This window comes from Anas acuta, chromosome 3 (assembly GCF_963932015.1).
Source record: "Anas acuta chromosome 3, bAnaAcu1.1, whole genome shotgun sequence".
NCBI classification, from domain to species: Eukaryota; Metazoa; Chordata; class Aves; order Anseriformes; family Anatidae; genus Anas; species Anas acuta.
The window spans coordinates 103,184,240-103,198,145 of record NC_088981.1 but is presented as its reverse complement, the minus strand read 5'-3'; the positions used below and the strand labels follow the sequence as shown (position 1 = coordinate 103,198,145).

General features: G+C 35.9%; 1 protein-coding gene across 1 annotated transcript in view; it reads left to right on the top strand.

The window, feature by feature from the left end:
• NOL10 (nucleolar protein 10) overlaps positions 1 to 13,906 on the top strand; it is a 48,588-nt gene that overhangs the window by 271 nt on the left and 34,411 nt on the right. Inside the window, exons 2-12 of the mRNA XM_068678591.1 lie at positions 346 to 391; positions 1,722 to 1,820; positions 2,683 to 2,760; positions 4,496 to 4,533; positions 6,244 to 6,380; positions 7,070 to 7,135; positions 8,626 to 8,686; positions 9,200 to 9,285; positions 9,639 to 9,717; positions 10,717 to 10,866; positions 13,173 to 13,239. Coding sequence (XP_068534692.1) covers positions 346 to 391; positions 1,722 to 1,820; positions 2,683 to 2,760; positions 4,496 to 4,533; positions 6,244 to 6,380; positions 7,070 to 7,135; positions 8,626 to 8,686; positions 9,200 to 9,285; positions 9,639 to 9,717; positions 10,717 to 10,866; positions 13,173 to 13,239 — 907 coding nt within the window. The remainder of the gene's footprint in view (positions 1 to 345; positions 392 to 1,721; positions 1,821 to 2,682; positions 2,761 to 4,495; positions 4,534 to 6,243; positions 6,381 to 7,069; positions 7,136 to 8,625; positions 8,687 to 9,199; positions 9,286 to 9,638; positions 9,718 to 10,716; positions 10,867 to 13,172; positions 13,240 to 13,906) is intronic.

Genomic DNA, 13,906 nt, shown 5'->3' with positions numbered 1-13,906 from the left:
GTCCTAAAGCAGCTAGCAAGCCTGGCCTGACCCTCTTGTGTGGAATGGGGAGGATGTTTAGCTGAAAAACGGTTTTAAATGTTTCATGTGTTAAAGTACAGTTTGAACACGTGTGGCTCTCGCTTTAGGTGTGCTATTCCACAGACTCCTACACACTAGGTTTTCGGTGTCTTTAATAATAATTAAACTTACTGCTAGATTTTTTAATATAATTAAAAAAAAACAAAGCCTAATGTTCCAGACAGATCCTAAACTTCCTACTTTTTCCAATGTGATAGGCTTTAACAGTTCTCTGTGCCCATTACATGCGATAAACTTAACAGTGATTTACGTGTTTCTGTACAGTGGCTCTCGGACAGGAAGAAAAGAGCGTTACAGAAGAAAGATGTGGGTGAGTTTCTCCAGCACTTGGTCCTCAGCAGTACGAGGTGGCACATAAATGCCATGCAAGGCCAGAAGCAGGCAGTTAACAAATACAGGATGTTCACGCATAGCTCGTTTTAATCAGTGCAAATATAAAGCTACAGGTAATGTTAGAAGGCCATACTTCAGCATCCTACGTAGTGCTGTGTGAATAGAGCATTACCACTCTCATTTTAAATTTCTGGCATTAAATATTGAGAGACTGTAGATCATACTGGAATGTGATGGATGCATTCCATGTATAGTTCATGATAACCTCCGACTATATGCTCCTTTATGCATTTTATTAGAGTGCAGGAGGAACTTCGTCGTTTTAGGCTAAACTTGTTATATGGAATATTGTTACGTCATTATCTGGAATACTGTGTCCAGTTCTGGGCCCCTCAACTCAAGAAGGAGAGGGAACTGCTTGAGAGAGTCCAGCACAGAGGCATGAGGATGATTAAGGGAGTGGAGCATCTCCCTTACGAGGAAAGGCTGAGGGAGCTGGGTCTCTTTAGCTTGGAGAAGACAGAGGGGTGACATTATTTATGTTTATAAATACGTAAAGAGTAAGCATCAGGGGGATGGAGCCAGGCTCTTCTCACTGACATCTGATGATAAGATGAGGGGCAGTGGGTGCAAGCTGGTACACAGGAGGTTTCGCTTAAATGTGAGACAAAACTTTTTTATGGTGAGGGTGACAACACTGGAACAGGCTGCCCAGGGGGATTGTCTCCTTCTATGGAGACATTCAAAACTTGCCTGGACCTGTTCTGGTGTGACCTGATATAGGTATTCCTGCTCTGGCAAGGGGATTGGACAAGGTGGCCTTTCAAGGTCCCTTCCAAGCCCTAACATCATGTGGTATGAAGTAAAATATGGCTATTTATATACTGTAAGAAGCATGGTATAAAACAACTAAAAAAAATGCATGGGTTTAACACAATGATGGAATATATTATACAACATCTTTGTTGTGTAAAATGCGTGATACATATTCACTAATATTTTACACAATTTGTAACCTAATTACCACCTCAGAATAGAAATCTCAGAATGTCTATTAGACACCATATTAATAGACACCATGTTGTGCAAGGTGATAGCCTGCTTCTGGGTGTTAGCAAACTTTATTATTCTCCTTACAGTGTGTGTTAAAGGTAAATATTTAAGTATCATTTAAAAGATCTTGAAAGATATTCCCTGTGTTCAGTGAACTCAATGTGCTTCTAAAAAGTCATTGCAGTTTTTGGGACCGATACAATAGTACTAGCTTTTGAAATAATTTTATGTTTTGATATTTCTTTTCTTTGTAGATATCCGTAGAAGAATTGAACTTATTCAAGACTTTGAAATGCCCACAGTTTGCACAAAGATTAAGGTATCAAGAGATGGACAGTATATTATGGCAGTTGGTGAGTTAACTGAGGGTCCCTCTGTAGCAGAGGCCAAAAGTACTAGAAACTTTTTAATGCAGAATGATTTTAATATTTCAGGTAAAATTGATGGAGTTCACTGCTTTAAATGGAGCTATGAATGGATTTTGGAAGCCTATTTTTAAGATGTAACACAATGAATGTCTTAATAGTGATGTTGTGAAAGGCTTATTTTTAGAATACAGATACCCTTCTATTTATAATACAGTTGAACACTAAGTTCCTAATTATTTAGGATATATCCTAACTTACATATCCAAACTCACATATCCTAACTCACTGATATGGTTCAGTGGAGGACTTGTTAGTGTTAGGTCAGAGGTTGGACTAGGTGATCTTCGTGGTCTCTTCCAACCTAGATGATTCTGTGATTTTTATTGTGTGTTAATAAACTTGCTTAAATAACTTCTAAACGTTGTTGTTTGAGTGTTTTTTTTAAAGGATGGAAGGTTATGCTAAATTTTCTAACTGTCAGGTCAGGATCCTAACATGAATACTTTAGTTGGATTTAATAGCAGAAAGAGAGTTGATCTTGCAGATTTACTGGAAGATACTAAGTACTGTGTGACGTATTCAGTACAAGAATGTACATAGAGGGTACTTTCAGACACCAAAGCCAAAAAAAAAACAAACAAACACACAGGCTTTTTGGTAATATAACCTTAGGGATTGTTTTTCCAGTTGCTGAGGCCTTGTTAAGATGTGAATATTTATAGTTGAGGTGCATTAAAGACTGTATGCATAAGTGTTTTGTTTATTTGGTGTTTTTTTGTTTTTGATATATACTTTAACGTTATCTTTTTGTTTAAGTGTTTTACTAAAGATCAATTTGTTCTTTCAGGAACTTACAAGCCAAGGATCCGCTGTTATGATACCTATCAGTTATCCCAGAAATTTGAAAGGTGTTTAGATGCTGAAGGTTAGTATAAGCTATGGCTGTTAGTGCATGATGTATTTCATATATAATTCAAGTTGGACTTCGATATAAATTTCTCTCCCTGTGCTGAGGGGACAGATTACATTTTGGAGAAACACAAGAGTTTAGAGTAAAATCCCATCTAGTCTTTATCTCTGTATTTTTCCTTCTTTTTCTATAAAGTTCTTTCCTCTCTTGGAGCTGTATGAAAGGAGTAAGATCTACCCTGAGCCAGTAAGTGTAAGGGCTCGGAGACTGAATGTGGCTGAAGGCTGCTCTGTTTGGGGAGTGCTGTGTGCTTATGATGGTTGGGTAGTGTCCAGTTCTACATCTTTTTTCTTCCCTCTGTGAAGCAGTAAGGTAGCAGAATGCACTGTGGTTGCACCACTGTTACTGAAATGAATTCTCATGTTTTTCTGCTGGAGGGTAGTTTTTTTTGGTTGGTTTTTGGTTGATTGGTTGGTCTTCTTTTTTTTTTTTTTTTTTTTTTTTTGGAAACAAGGCTTAAATGGTAGCATGTGGAAGGCCCTAACTTCACCTTGTTTGGGAGTATTTTTTTGGGAGAACAGCTGTGGTGGTGAAAGCAAGGAGTCATCTAGAGGATGACAAGGGAGAATCTGCTGAAACTTAGGCTAGGAGAGGAGGTAGAGCTGTTGCAGCTTTGCAGCTTGAAGTTTTAGGGTGTATAGTGTTAGAGAAGGATTTTGTTTGTTGTTAAACCAATGGCAGAAGACTAATACAGAGGAAGACCTGAATCTATACTGAGAAATGGAATTGCTCTGACTTTGATATGTGATGTAAAAAAAATAAAGTAAAAATGAAAACTGCCTTAATTAGGTCAGGAAAAGAGGAGTAGGGCATGATAGTGTTTCCTTAAATGGTGCCTCAGTACTGTAAGGAGTCTAGTACAGTAAAGAGAAGGTGCTACAGTGTAGTATGAGGGGAGACAGGAGGAGAAGCTGGGGAGAGGAAGGTGAGGTAAGAGAGACCCACTTTGAAAGAGAAGTCACTGTAGTAGTAAATTGTTGCAGTTAATTAGAGCTTGAAGTTAATTTTTCTGAACTGGCTTCTACACTGTCAAGTATGTTTAGCTTGAATTGTAGCATAGAGTCACTTCAGGTAATCCTAAATGAGTTACCTCATTTAAATGGAAACAGTTTAGATGAAGCAGCTACTCCCTAATGTTCCTGACCCACCTTATTTAAAACTAGGCAAAGTTCAATATGTTGCGGTCTTCAGCATAGACAGTAGCTATTAAATTTTGGACCCTTTAAGCTTTTTCTGTGGAAGCTGACTCCTTAGAAACGTCAGGTCTGCAGATCTGCATGTTGTACATCTGACCCCATGTTATTTTTTTTTTTTTATCATTTTTGACAGTTTACCAAAGATCTGTGGACCACATGCTCACTCAAAACCATTTCATTAAACATTCCCCGAGCCAATAAATACATGGCTGAGCATTGTGTTGAGGAACATGTCAAATGTACATGAATGACTAAAAAGATTACAAGATGCTTCATAGGTTTCTAAAGTTTTCTAAAACTACTTATTATTTTGCAAATAAAGTTATATAATTAAAGATTTTATCACAATGTCTGTATTATGCATTGACACCTGTGGGGAATACTTATATGACTAAAGGTTAGAATAAGTGTAAATATTTTCAGGATATATGCCAATGTTTGCAAATAAATTTGCTTACTTAGTTAACTTGAAATTCTCTTGCTCTCTCCTCTAGTGGTTACATTTGAGATTTTATCAGATGATTACTCAAAGGTATGTTTAATGTTTTCAATGTATAAATGAGAAAATTGTGTAATATGTACATTAAAATGTATTTTCATATATAGTAAAGGCAGTCAATCAAGAACTTTTGGAACAGATCTAAAAAAAAAAACAAACACAAATCAAACAGGATAAACATTTTTTGTACCTTTAAAATGTTTTTTGTTTTCTTTACCTCTTTGTATTATAATTTGCCTTACCACTTTTCAAGTCTTTTGTCTGCAGTAGAGAAAAGCTTCGAATAATGATCTATCCTATAACCAAACTAATGTGAAAAACATAATTAGTTTCTCTTGTCAGGATAACATTCAGTTATAATCACTTGTGACCGTAGCCCACATACTGTTTGTTTTTTTTGAAATGTGGAATAGCTACCAGTGGGTTAGATTGATTTGCTGTAGAAATTATAATTATAAGCATAGGAATGAGGCAAAAACTGGAAGAAAGTAATGTCTTCTTTTATGAACTCCTGTACCAGGAAGAAACAGATGAGTTCTTAGAACTGTTAGCCTTTTTCAGGTTCGTAGTTATCAATTCAAATTTTGTTCAGGATCCAAAAATTGTGAAACATTGTACCAGATTGCCTTCTCCTCTAAACTTTGCTTTGTTGATTCGTCAAGGTGTTATGTGCCAAATGAAATACACAATTTAAGCACGTAATTTTGCAGTTTCCATTAGGACGAGACATTTTTAATTTGTAATTGTATTTTTTTTTTCTTAGAAGAGACCTTAGCATTATTGGTACAGGCTTGTCATAATGAAAATTTTCATTTAATCAGAGGCATTATCATCTAACCTTCTAACTCAGGTCTTCTCAAAGTTTTCCCCTGTGAGTTTTCCAAGAATGTGTGTGAACTCAAGTGGATGAAGAAGGTGACTGCTACAGTAGGGTAGCCTCCTGCCTGTCTGTGGGATAAAGTTTCTGGTTGTAAAGATCAAACAGTTATTTGAGAGGCTGAGAAATGTATTCTCAACGTGTTCAGCAATCTTTTTGACGTATTACTAACAGTAAGGCTTCTGTGTTTTTTGAAACTGAAATTGGTACTGTGCTGCAGACTGAAGCCTTGACAACCTTAGCTTCAATTTAATTTTCCTGAAATTTACTAAATAGCTAGAAATAAAATTAATTTCAAGTAGCTGTCTTAATTTTTTAAGCATGGTAAAAAGAGGGAATGGTACTTCATAAAAAATATTTATTGGTAGGGGACATTTAGAGTTTATTTAATGCTTGAAGCAGGACTTGTGCCAGTAATCTCAAAAACTGCAAGCATTGAGGTTCCACAAATTCACTGAATAAATTGTTGTAATGAGCACTGTGTGGAGAAATGAAAACACATCCTCCTCCGTCTGCTCCCACTAACCTCCTAAGGTATCATTTTGAGGGTTGTTGGCATTTTCACAGTGAGAGCACACTTGGCTCTCATTCATGTTGATAGCCATAAGACCAGTTAACGTCTCAGTGCTTTCCTAAAATTTAGACTTGGACTAAGTCTTAGACTTAGGAGAGAGTAATATCTCTGGTAATGAAGCTTTTGCTGTGGTTGGTGAGAATGAAGAAGCACTAGTTAATTCTATTATTTTAATGGAAATTATTTAACTGGGTTATGGCTAGCCTGCGTGAGCTTGGAAAAATCTGAGGTTGTGTTATGAGCTGCTGTCATCTGCTTTTGTATGTTTCAGTTCTTTCTATTTTATTTTCAGATTGTCTTCCTGCAGTGTGACAGATTTGTGGAGTTTCATTCACAACAAGGCCATTACTACAGGACAAGAATACCAAAATTTGGTAGAGATTTCTCTTATCATTATCCATCATGTGACCTGTATTTTGTAGGAGCAAGGTATTGATTACATAGATTGTTTTGTTTCACTTGTTAGGAATGTTTTCCATCAACATGATGAATATTAAAATACTAGAAAAGTTAAAAATGTTATTGAAAAAGCAGTATTTCTTTCCAAGTAGAGACTGTGTATGTAAAAAAAAAAAATTGTTTTTCATTGTTTTAAGACATTCATTCCTTTAATGATTTGTTAGCTGTTTTGTTAACAAAATTGCAATTCAGTGTACTGTTTTAAAAGTGTTTGATATCTAAGTAAGGAAAGTGAGATATAAAACAACCAAGATAGCTTTTTCTTACTGTTAGAATAGGAGTAAAACAGTGTTTCATTGTTTCAATGTTTCACGTTTTAATCACATGAAATAATTCACAGAATCACACAGAATCACAGAATTTCTAGGTTGGAAGAGACCTCAAAATTGACAGAATTTGTGAGAAGACAGTAAAAATAAAATTTGTTTCAAACTTTGAAGATCTCATTTTGACAAGAGCTTTTAGTAATCCAAGCTGTAATGTAAACTGTAGTAAATTTAAGGATGGTTAAAAAAGGGATTAATGCATCTTTTCCTGGCAAAAGAGTAATTGATAGGGTTACTGCGGAGTAGTAAATAGCACTGGTGAACGTACATGTTATCCTTTTTTCAGTATTTGTAAGAGAAAGGAGTAATTGTGATTTCTTTTTTTCTTTGTAGTTCTGAAGTATTCAGGCTAAATCTGGAACAAGGAAGGTTTCTCAACTCCCTGCAAACTGATGCTTCGTAAGTGTCTGTAATGCACCATGTCCGTCTGTCTTCTTTCCACCAGGTGGAACCAAACTCCTAATATGCTCGCCATCTCTACTGTATCTGAATATTCCCAACTATGTTGTAGAGTTGAAAAGAAACATATGCTGAGCCTCAGCTTGACTTTATTTTATGTTCTGTAATTCTTTGTTCAAGTTTTTACATTTTAAAACATTCACAGAAGAAAACTCAATTAAAATTGCTTAATGTAGACATGTAATAGGTATTATATAACTTGATCTTAAGAGCATTTCATTAAAACTTTGCCATTACTGCTCAATTTAGTTGTCATATAGAGATCTGCCCACAGGGTATGTACTTTCCCAGACATGTCTTTGTCCTTCTGCTCTTGGAGTAGCCCAAAGATTTTATTTATTTATATATATATATATATATATATATATATATATATATATATATATATATATATATAATATCACCAACATGTGTCTGATACTTTTGAAAACCAGACAGTAGCAGCAGCTGGGTTTCTTTTGTGTGGGGAGAAGTAGATGAGAAGTAGAGACCTGAGAAGATGAAAGTGGCTAGTTGGTGAGCAGCAGCTGGTGTTCAGTGGGTAGGAGAGCTTACAGGAAGAAGAGGTATTTGGGCAGGCTCTACTGTATAAACTGAGTAGCAGCAAAAAGAAAAAGGGGTGTGTGGGATAATCCTGGAGCAGGTGAGCTAGGTCATCAAGCATGAAATCTGAATCAGGGAGAAGAAACTTGAAGATGTGAAAAGGTTGTTAGGCAGGGTAATTGGATGAGTTGTAGGTGGAGGTTTTGGAATAGGAAGGCTTGGATTTTTTTGGGGATGAGAAGTATAATCAGAAATATTTGTATTTTGAAAGAATTGTTGGAGCAATAGAGGGCTCCATGTTGAGCAATTGAGGGAGAAGAGGACGGGCTGTTCATCAGAATATGTTGGAGATGTATGCTTCTAACTTATGTCATCAGGAAGACCTTCTGATGTAATTGAGTCATTTAAGACTACAGTGAGCAGAGCAATATATAAAGGTGTGGTGGTGGGTGGTGGGCATGGGCAGAGGATTGTAGAATCATTCGGGTTTGAAAGAACCTGAGTCTTAAGTCAAGACTTGGTCAACACTGAATTGAAATGAGTTTGCCCACAAGGTCTTGAAAGCTCTGAGCAGAGAAATTCCAGAGCTTCTTTTGGCAGCTTGTTCCAATAGTTATCCTCAAGGCATAAAAGATATTATCTTCATATCCAGTTGGAACCTCACCCATCTCAAGTTATCAGCACTGTCTCTGATTTTCGCTGATAGCTCAGAATTCTTGGTAAACTCCTCTTAAGTATGAGAATCTGTTATTAGGTTGCCATCCGCACATGTACTCCCTCCTCCCCCCACCGCTTTTGCTTCTCCGGGCTAAACAATATGTGATTACAGAAATCTTTCTAGTTACATTATTCTGAGGTCATTAAACTTACTTATTTTTCTGTTTTAGAGAGAATAATGTCTGTGACATAAATCCTGTACACTTCTTGTTTGCTACAGGGACAGCTGAGGTAAATGTTTGCATTCCTTTTATTAAAAGGGCAGCAGTGTTTGTATCTCTTTAATATTAGTTTGCATGAGGATAAGAAGAAATCACAACAGGAACCTACGTAATTAATTTGATCTCATTTGCTGCGTTAAGTATAGATCTGTTAAACAAGATGACTTTTTAGAGTGTGGTGAAGGTACAATTTCGGAACTGTCTTCAGAACTGAGATGCATGAGATTTTGCAGATGAGGAAAAAATAGCTTTGTCTTGCTTAAGAATATAGCTATCTGTAGAAATTGGCTAGCCTCTGTACCCAGTTAATATGGGGAAATTTAGCATTAATCATTTTCATTCAGATCACATTTGTTTAAATGCATATAAGCTCCATATATTTAATCTGTGTTTATTAGTACAACTCATGTCAAACTAGGAAATTTGATTAATTATTCATAGATGAAATAATTCATAATTTTATTTAAACACAATATCAGGTATTTGTTGCATAAGCTCGAAATATATTTTCTGATCTGTTCAGGGTAAAGTGGAATGCTGGGATCCAAGAACTAGAAATCGAGTTGGGCTGCTGGATTGTGCTTTAAGCAGTGTGACAGCAGATACAGAGTGAGTAAAGGCTACCTTTCAAAGTGCGTTCTTCTAATTTTTTTTTTTGTGTGTGCTTGTTGGTTGTTTTTTTTAAGTTTTGCTTTTAGAAACCGTTTCCTTTTTGCATCAAAATCTGTCATAGTGTGAATAGAGGGTTTTTTTAGTCACAAAGAAACTGAGCTATTGCTGCTCAGATCAATAACTAATTTTCTGTGCAAGTTGTGAATGGAAACAATTTCACTTATTGAAGTAGTATTTGAGTGGTTAGTGTAAATTAATTTACAGATACTACTTTATCTATTTTTAACATTTAAAAAAGTATTTGCATCCTTCCGGATAGAATGTCTAACTGTAAGCATTGTGCTTTGCAGGGTAGATTGTTTACCATCTATTTCGGCGCTGAAATTTAATGGAGCTTTGAAAATGGCTGTTGGAACGTCTACTGGGCAGGTAGACTTAACTTTTTCTGCAACAGTTCTTATAAGATCCTTTTCTTGCAGTTGCCAGTCCAGGTCTCTTGTACGTTGAGTGCACTTAATGCAATATAGATATACAATAAGATAAGTATTTCTAAGACCTTAAATTACACGTGTAGAGCAGCAATAGTCATTGGCAAAATTAATTTGCAGTTTAACAGATTATCTTGTTCTTTACCGTAGGGTTGGCTTAAAATCATCACAACCTCCAACCTAGGAAACTTTGAATTCTGCAGTTTTCTTATGACAGTCAATTATGTGAGGAAGTTACAGATTTATTTTTTTTTTTTAGACTCTGCCAGTGCCATCTCAATGCAAAATATATGCTGTATCTTGATGTTGGCTGAAGAAGCAGAATTAATTGTCTTTCAACTACTCTTTTTCCCCCAAATTATTAGTATTCATACTAGGCATATGAAAGATTCGAGGTCTTTCTCAAGTTGCAAAGGAAATTTTTGAGATAAAAACACAGGTTTCTGAAAGATGGCCTGTACTCTCCATTTCTCTCAAAAGAATAATTGCATTCTGTGGCGTTTTCCTGAGTGAAAGTGATACTCACAAAATCTAGAAGGGCAGCTGAAAATTTTAATCTTGTGAGTAAGAATAACACAATAATCTAAAAGTGAAATATAAGTAATTAAGAAATACTAAGAGTCTTGAAAAGAGTCATTTTTTTTTCAATTATAATTTCAATAGAAATTAAAAAGACTTTAGAAAGACGGCAAATTCTTGAGTTTGTATTTAATTTTTCTAGACTGAAGTATTTCGTAGTTAAAATATATTGTCAGAATAAGCAGGGCTCGCTTAATAAGTCATTTTAACTTGAAATGATTTCTTTTATGGAGATCCTGTCCATGTTTTTAAACAAACAAGCAAACAAATCTCAAGTTAAAACATTAGTTAAGGCCTAGTGTGTGTGATTTCCTCTTGATCTTATAATATTGTAAGTTTAATCTGTCTCTTATTCTTCAAGGTTTTATTATATGACCTCCGGTCTAATAATCCATTAATAGTCAAAGATCACCAATATGGCCTGCCTATAAAGTCAATTGAGTTTCAGCATCAGTTGGATTTAATTATCTCTGCAGATTCTCGAATCATAAAAATGTGGAACAAAGATACAGTAAGTATTTCTCTGCTGTTGCATTCAGATTTTTTCACTTTTTTTTTTCTTCTTCTGCAACTTGAATAATGAGGCTGAAATTGAGGGTGGGAAACGGCGTTTTTAATATGTCCTAATTTACTTAGCATTTGGCCTTGTCTGGCTAAAAAAAGCTGGTATCTGGGAAGGTATTCAAGAGCCTGTCAGGTGTAAAGATACACAAACAGCTAAAAAACAAACAAACAAACAAAAAACTATATATCTGCTTAAGATGCTTCTTTCAATAGAGGGATTGAAACACAAAGTATCTTAGCCATTGCTCTAGTTTGTATGTTTCTCAGTGTGCTTAGAAACATCTGAATCTGACTTTTCATCAGAGAAAAATTGGTCATTCCAGTTCTCTGCTCAAAAAGGGCAGCTTCAAAGGTAGATCAGTTTATGAACTGTTAAAACCTGGTCCTGCTTGTTTTCAGATAAATTTATTTAAATCTTGTATCTAGGCATAAAACCTGCTTCAGATAACAATGTTTATTAAGCTATATTAATGGATTATGTTGCAATAGGCAGTATCTTTATCCCTGTCCTTTGCACCTATAAGTGAAGTTGCGATCTGATTAAGACTTTCTTTTCTTACCTTATGCTATTCTTGTCCCCCATCAATGCAGCTTGCACAAGATATGTTACCCTATAGATTCGTAGTAATACCACTGTAATTTGGTCTGGTCTAAGGGGCTATCATTAATCATTCTAGTCCTAAAAACTTGCTCCATTCTCTATCTGTGATTTTCTAGCTGTGTAAAGTAACAGTAACATATCAGGAACAGTTATAGTAGTTTAGAGGCACTTATTTTCTAACTATTTCAGGCAGTCATTTCTCTATTGTTGTATTTCTTCATGAACTTTCAACAGCCTCTTTTTCTGAGATCGCAAGCAGTTTTTTTGTAAGCTTTTCTTCAGTTACTTTTTATTGTTTTAAAGGGCAAATAAATTATTGGTTATTATTTAAAACATCTGCAGTGGCCTCTCTTCATTTTCCTAGGTATAGATATTTTCCTCTCTGAGAATGAAACACTAAGGTTTGTCAGGTGGCCTCTGCAGTGGGAAAAGGGAGGGTTTCTTACTGCTGGAAGGCAAAGATAGCTTTGGACTCCTTCCTAGAGTATGTTCCAGCTGGCTCCACCTCTCCCAGATGTTGGTTCTTGACTATCTCTGGCTGGGAACCAACTGCAGAGGCAGACTGTGGGGTGGAGAGCATATGGCTTTGATACCAGAATAGCCCCATGCTGAGACGTGCCTTGGGGTGGGGAGTATGAGGCTTTTGTCTGCTAAGACTGGCGTGGGGGAGGACTCTTATTAATCATCGGGGAGAGACCAGAGGTGGGTGGGGTAACAGCATATAACTGGGAGGGAAAGGAAGGGCCCAGAAAGGTAGGTGGGATTGCTGCAGGGAAAGAGAAAAGAGGAATAGGATGAAAATTTGCTCTGTTCCTGTCCCTCATTTAGAACCGTGTAGGCATGTACTCTCATGCTTCGGATTCTGTGGCCCAGTTGTTAGACACACTTCTTTAACTGGCTGTCTTGCATCTTGGCTTACAAGAGCACCTGTATTTTGTCTGGGTTTTTCAGACTCTGTTCCAATTCTTAATTTTTTTTAAATGTTTCTTGCTTATACCGTGTTCTTAAATAACCATTAAAACTTCATTTCTGATCTAAGCTACATCCCAGTGGATGCTTACATTATTTCTATATAATTTTGTGTTAGACCTCTTTAATACTGAGTTTGTAATTTCCAAATAAAGCGCTGAGCCATATTTCATTTTAGGGCAGAGTGGAAGAACCAAGCTCCAGAATGAAACTCCACTCCCCATCCATCATTTCAGCTAATGTACTTAACAAAATGAAATTACTTAAAAGTACCGCATTCAGACTTGAACAAAACGAGGGTTACACTGGCAATGTACCACGAACTTACGGACCTCATCCTCCTTTTACATAAAATAACATAAAATGAAGCTGAACTGACGTGCATTTTCAACACAGAAGTGTAAGCCAAGAAATCAGAGGTGCCACAGTACATTGCTGTGTCCTTGATAAACAGGAGACAACACTCCCTTGTAAGAGATCTGATAGGAGACAGAACACAGTACAAGGTTTCTATGTTATGATCAGATGTTTTAATAACATTTTATTGTTCTGCAAAATCTCTGCCATCTTGATACCATCATATTTCTTAGCTTCTATAATGGCTATTCATAATGTTTATATTTACTAAATTTAATTACATTGTTTGGAATTCTTTATAATCTATTATCTTCCTTCAATTACAGGGGAAGATTTTTACTTCAATGGAGCCAGAATATGACATCAATGATGTCTGTCTTTATCCAAATTCAGGTACATTAGATATATTAATGTCTTATTAAGTTCAAAAGGGAAAGCGTGTGTTAACCCAAACTGTGGCTTTTTTATTTAGGCAATGCAAATTAAGTCTACTTTTCTACTTATGACAGAGCTAAGAAAAACGGTTACATGCTATTTAGTGTCATTGGTTCCTCTTCATCTTTATTAAATCGAAGACCTTTGCAGTTGGAAGCTGTTGTGCTGTCACTTGAGTGATTGACCTCTTCTGCCCTTTCAAATATCTGAAGTCTTTCATAAGAGAAGGAATTTTGGCCTTTTGTCTAGGCTAAGCTCCAGATCAGTTAGAGCTTGCTTTCTAGAGCTAGGAAAAAACCTCTTTACAATGAGTTTACAAATTTTTACAAGTGTTTATGGCCATTTGATCTTTCCTGTTTTTTAGTTATAGTACTTACTGTGCCCTGGTTAAGCTGCAATACTTTTATTTGTAAGTGTAGAATTCTAAATGCACAGATCTGCGTGCTTTTTTTTTTTGACTTCTCAAATTTGGTGTGTATTGTAATACCATGTATTGAGGTCAAAAAAGAGGTCCACTTTTAACTAGTTTCCAGATACTACTTACTGAGGAAAAAATACTTTACACAGTGGTGGTTGTATTGTGTAAAATATTTTCGCGTGTACCGCATTAAACTTTTAGCTTTTA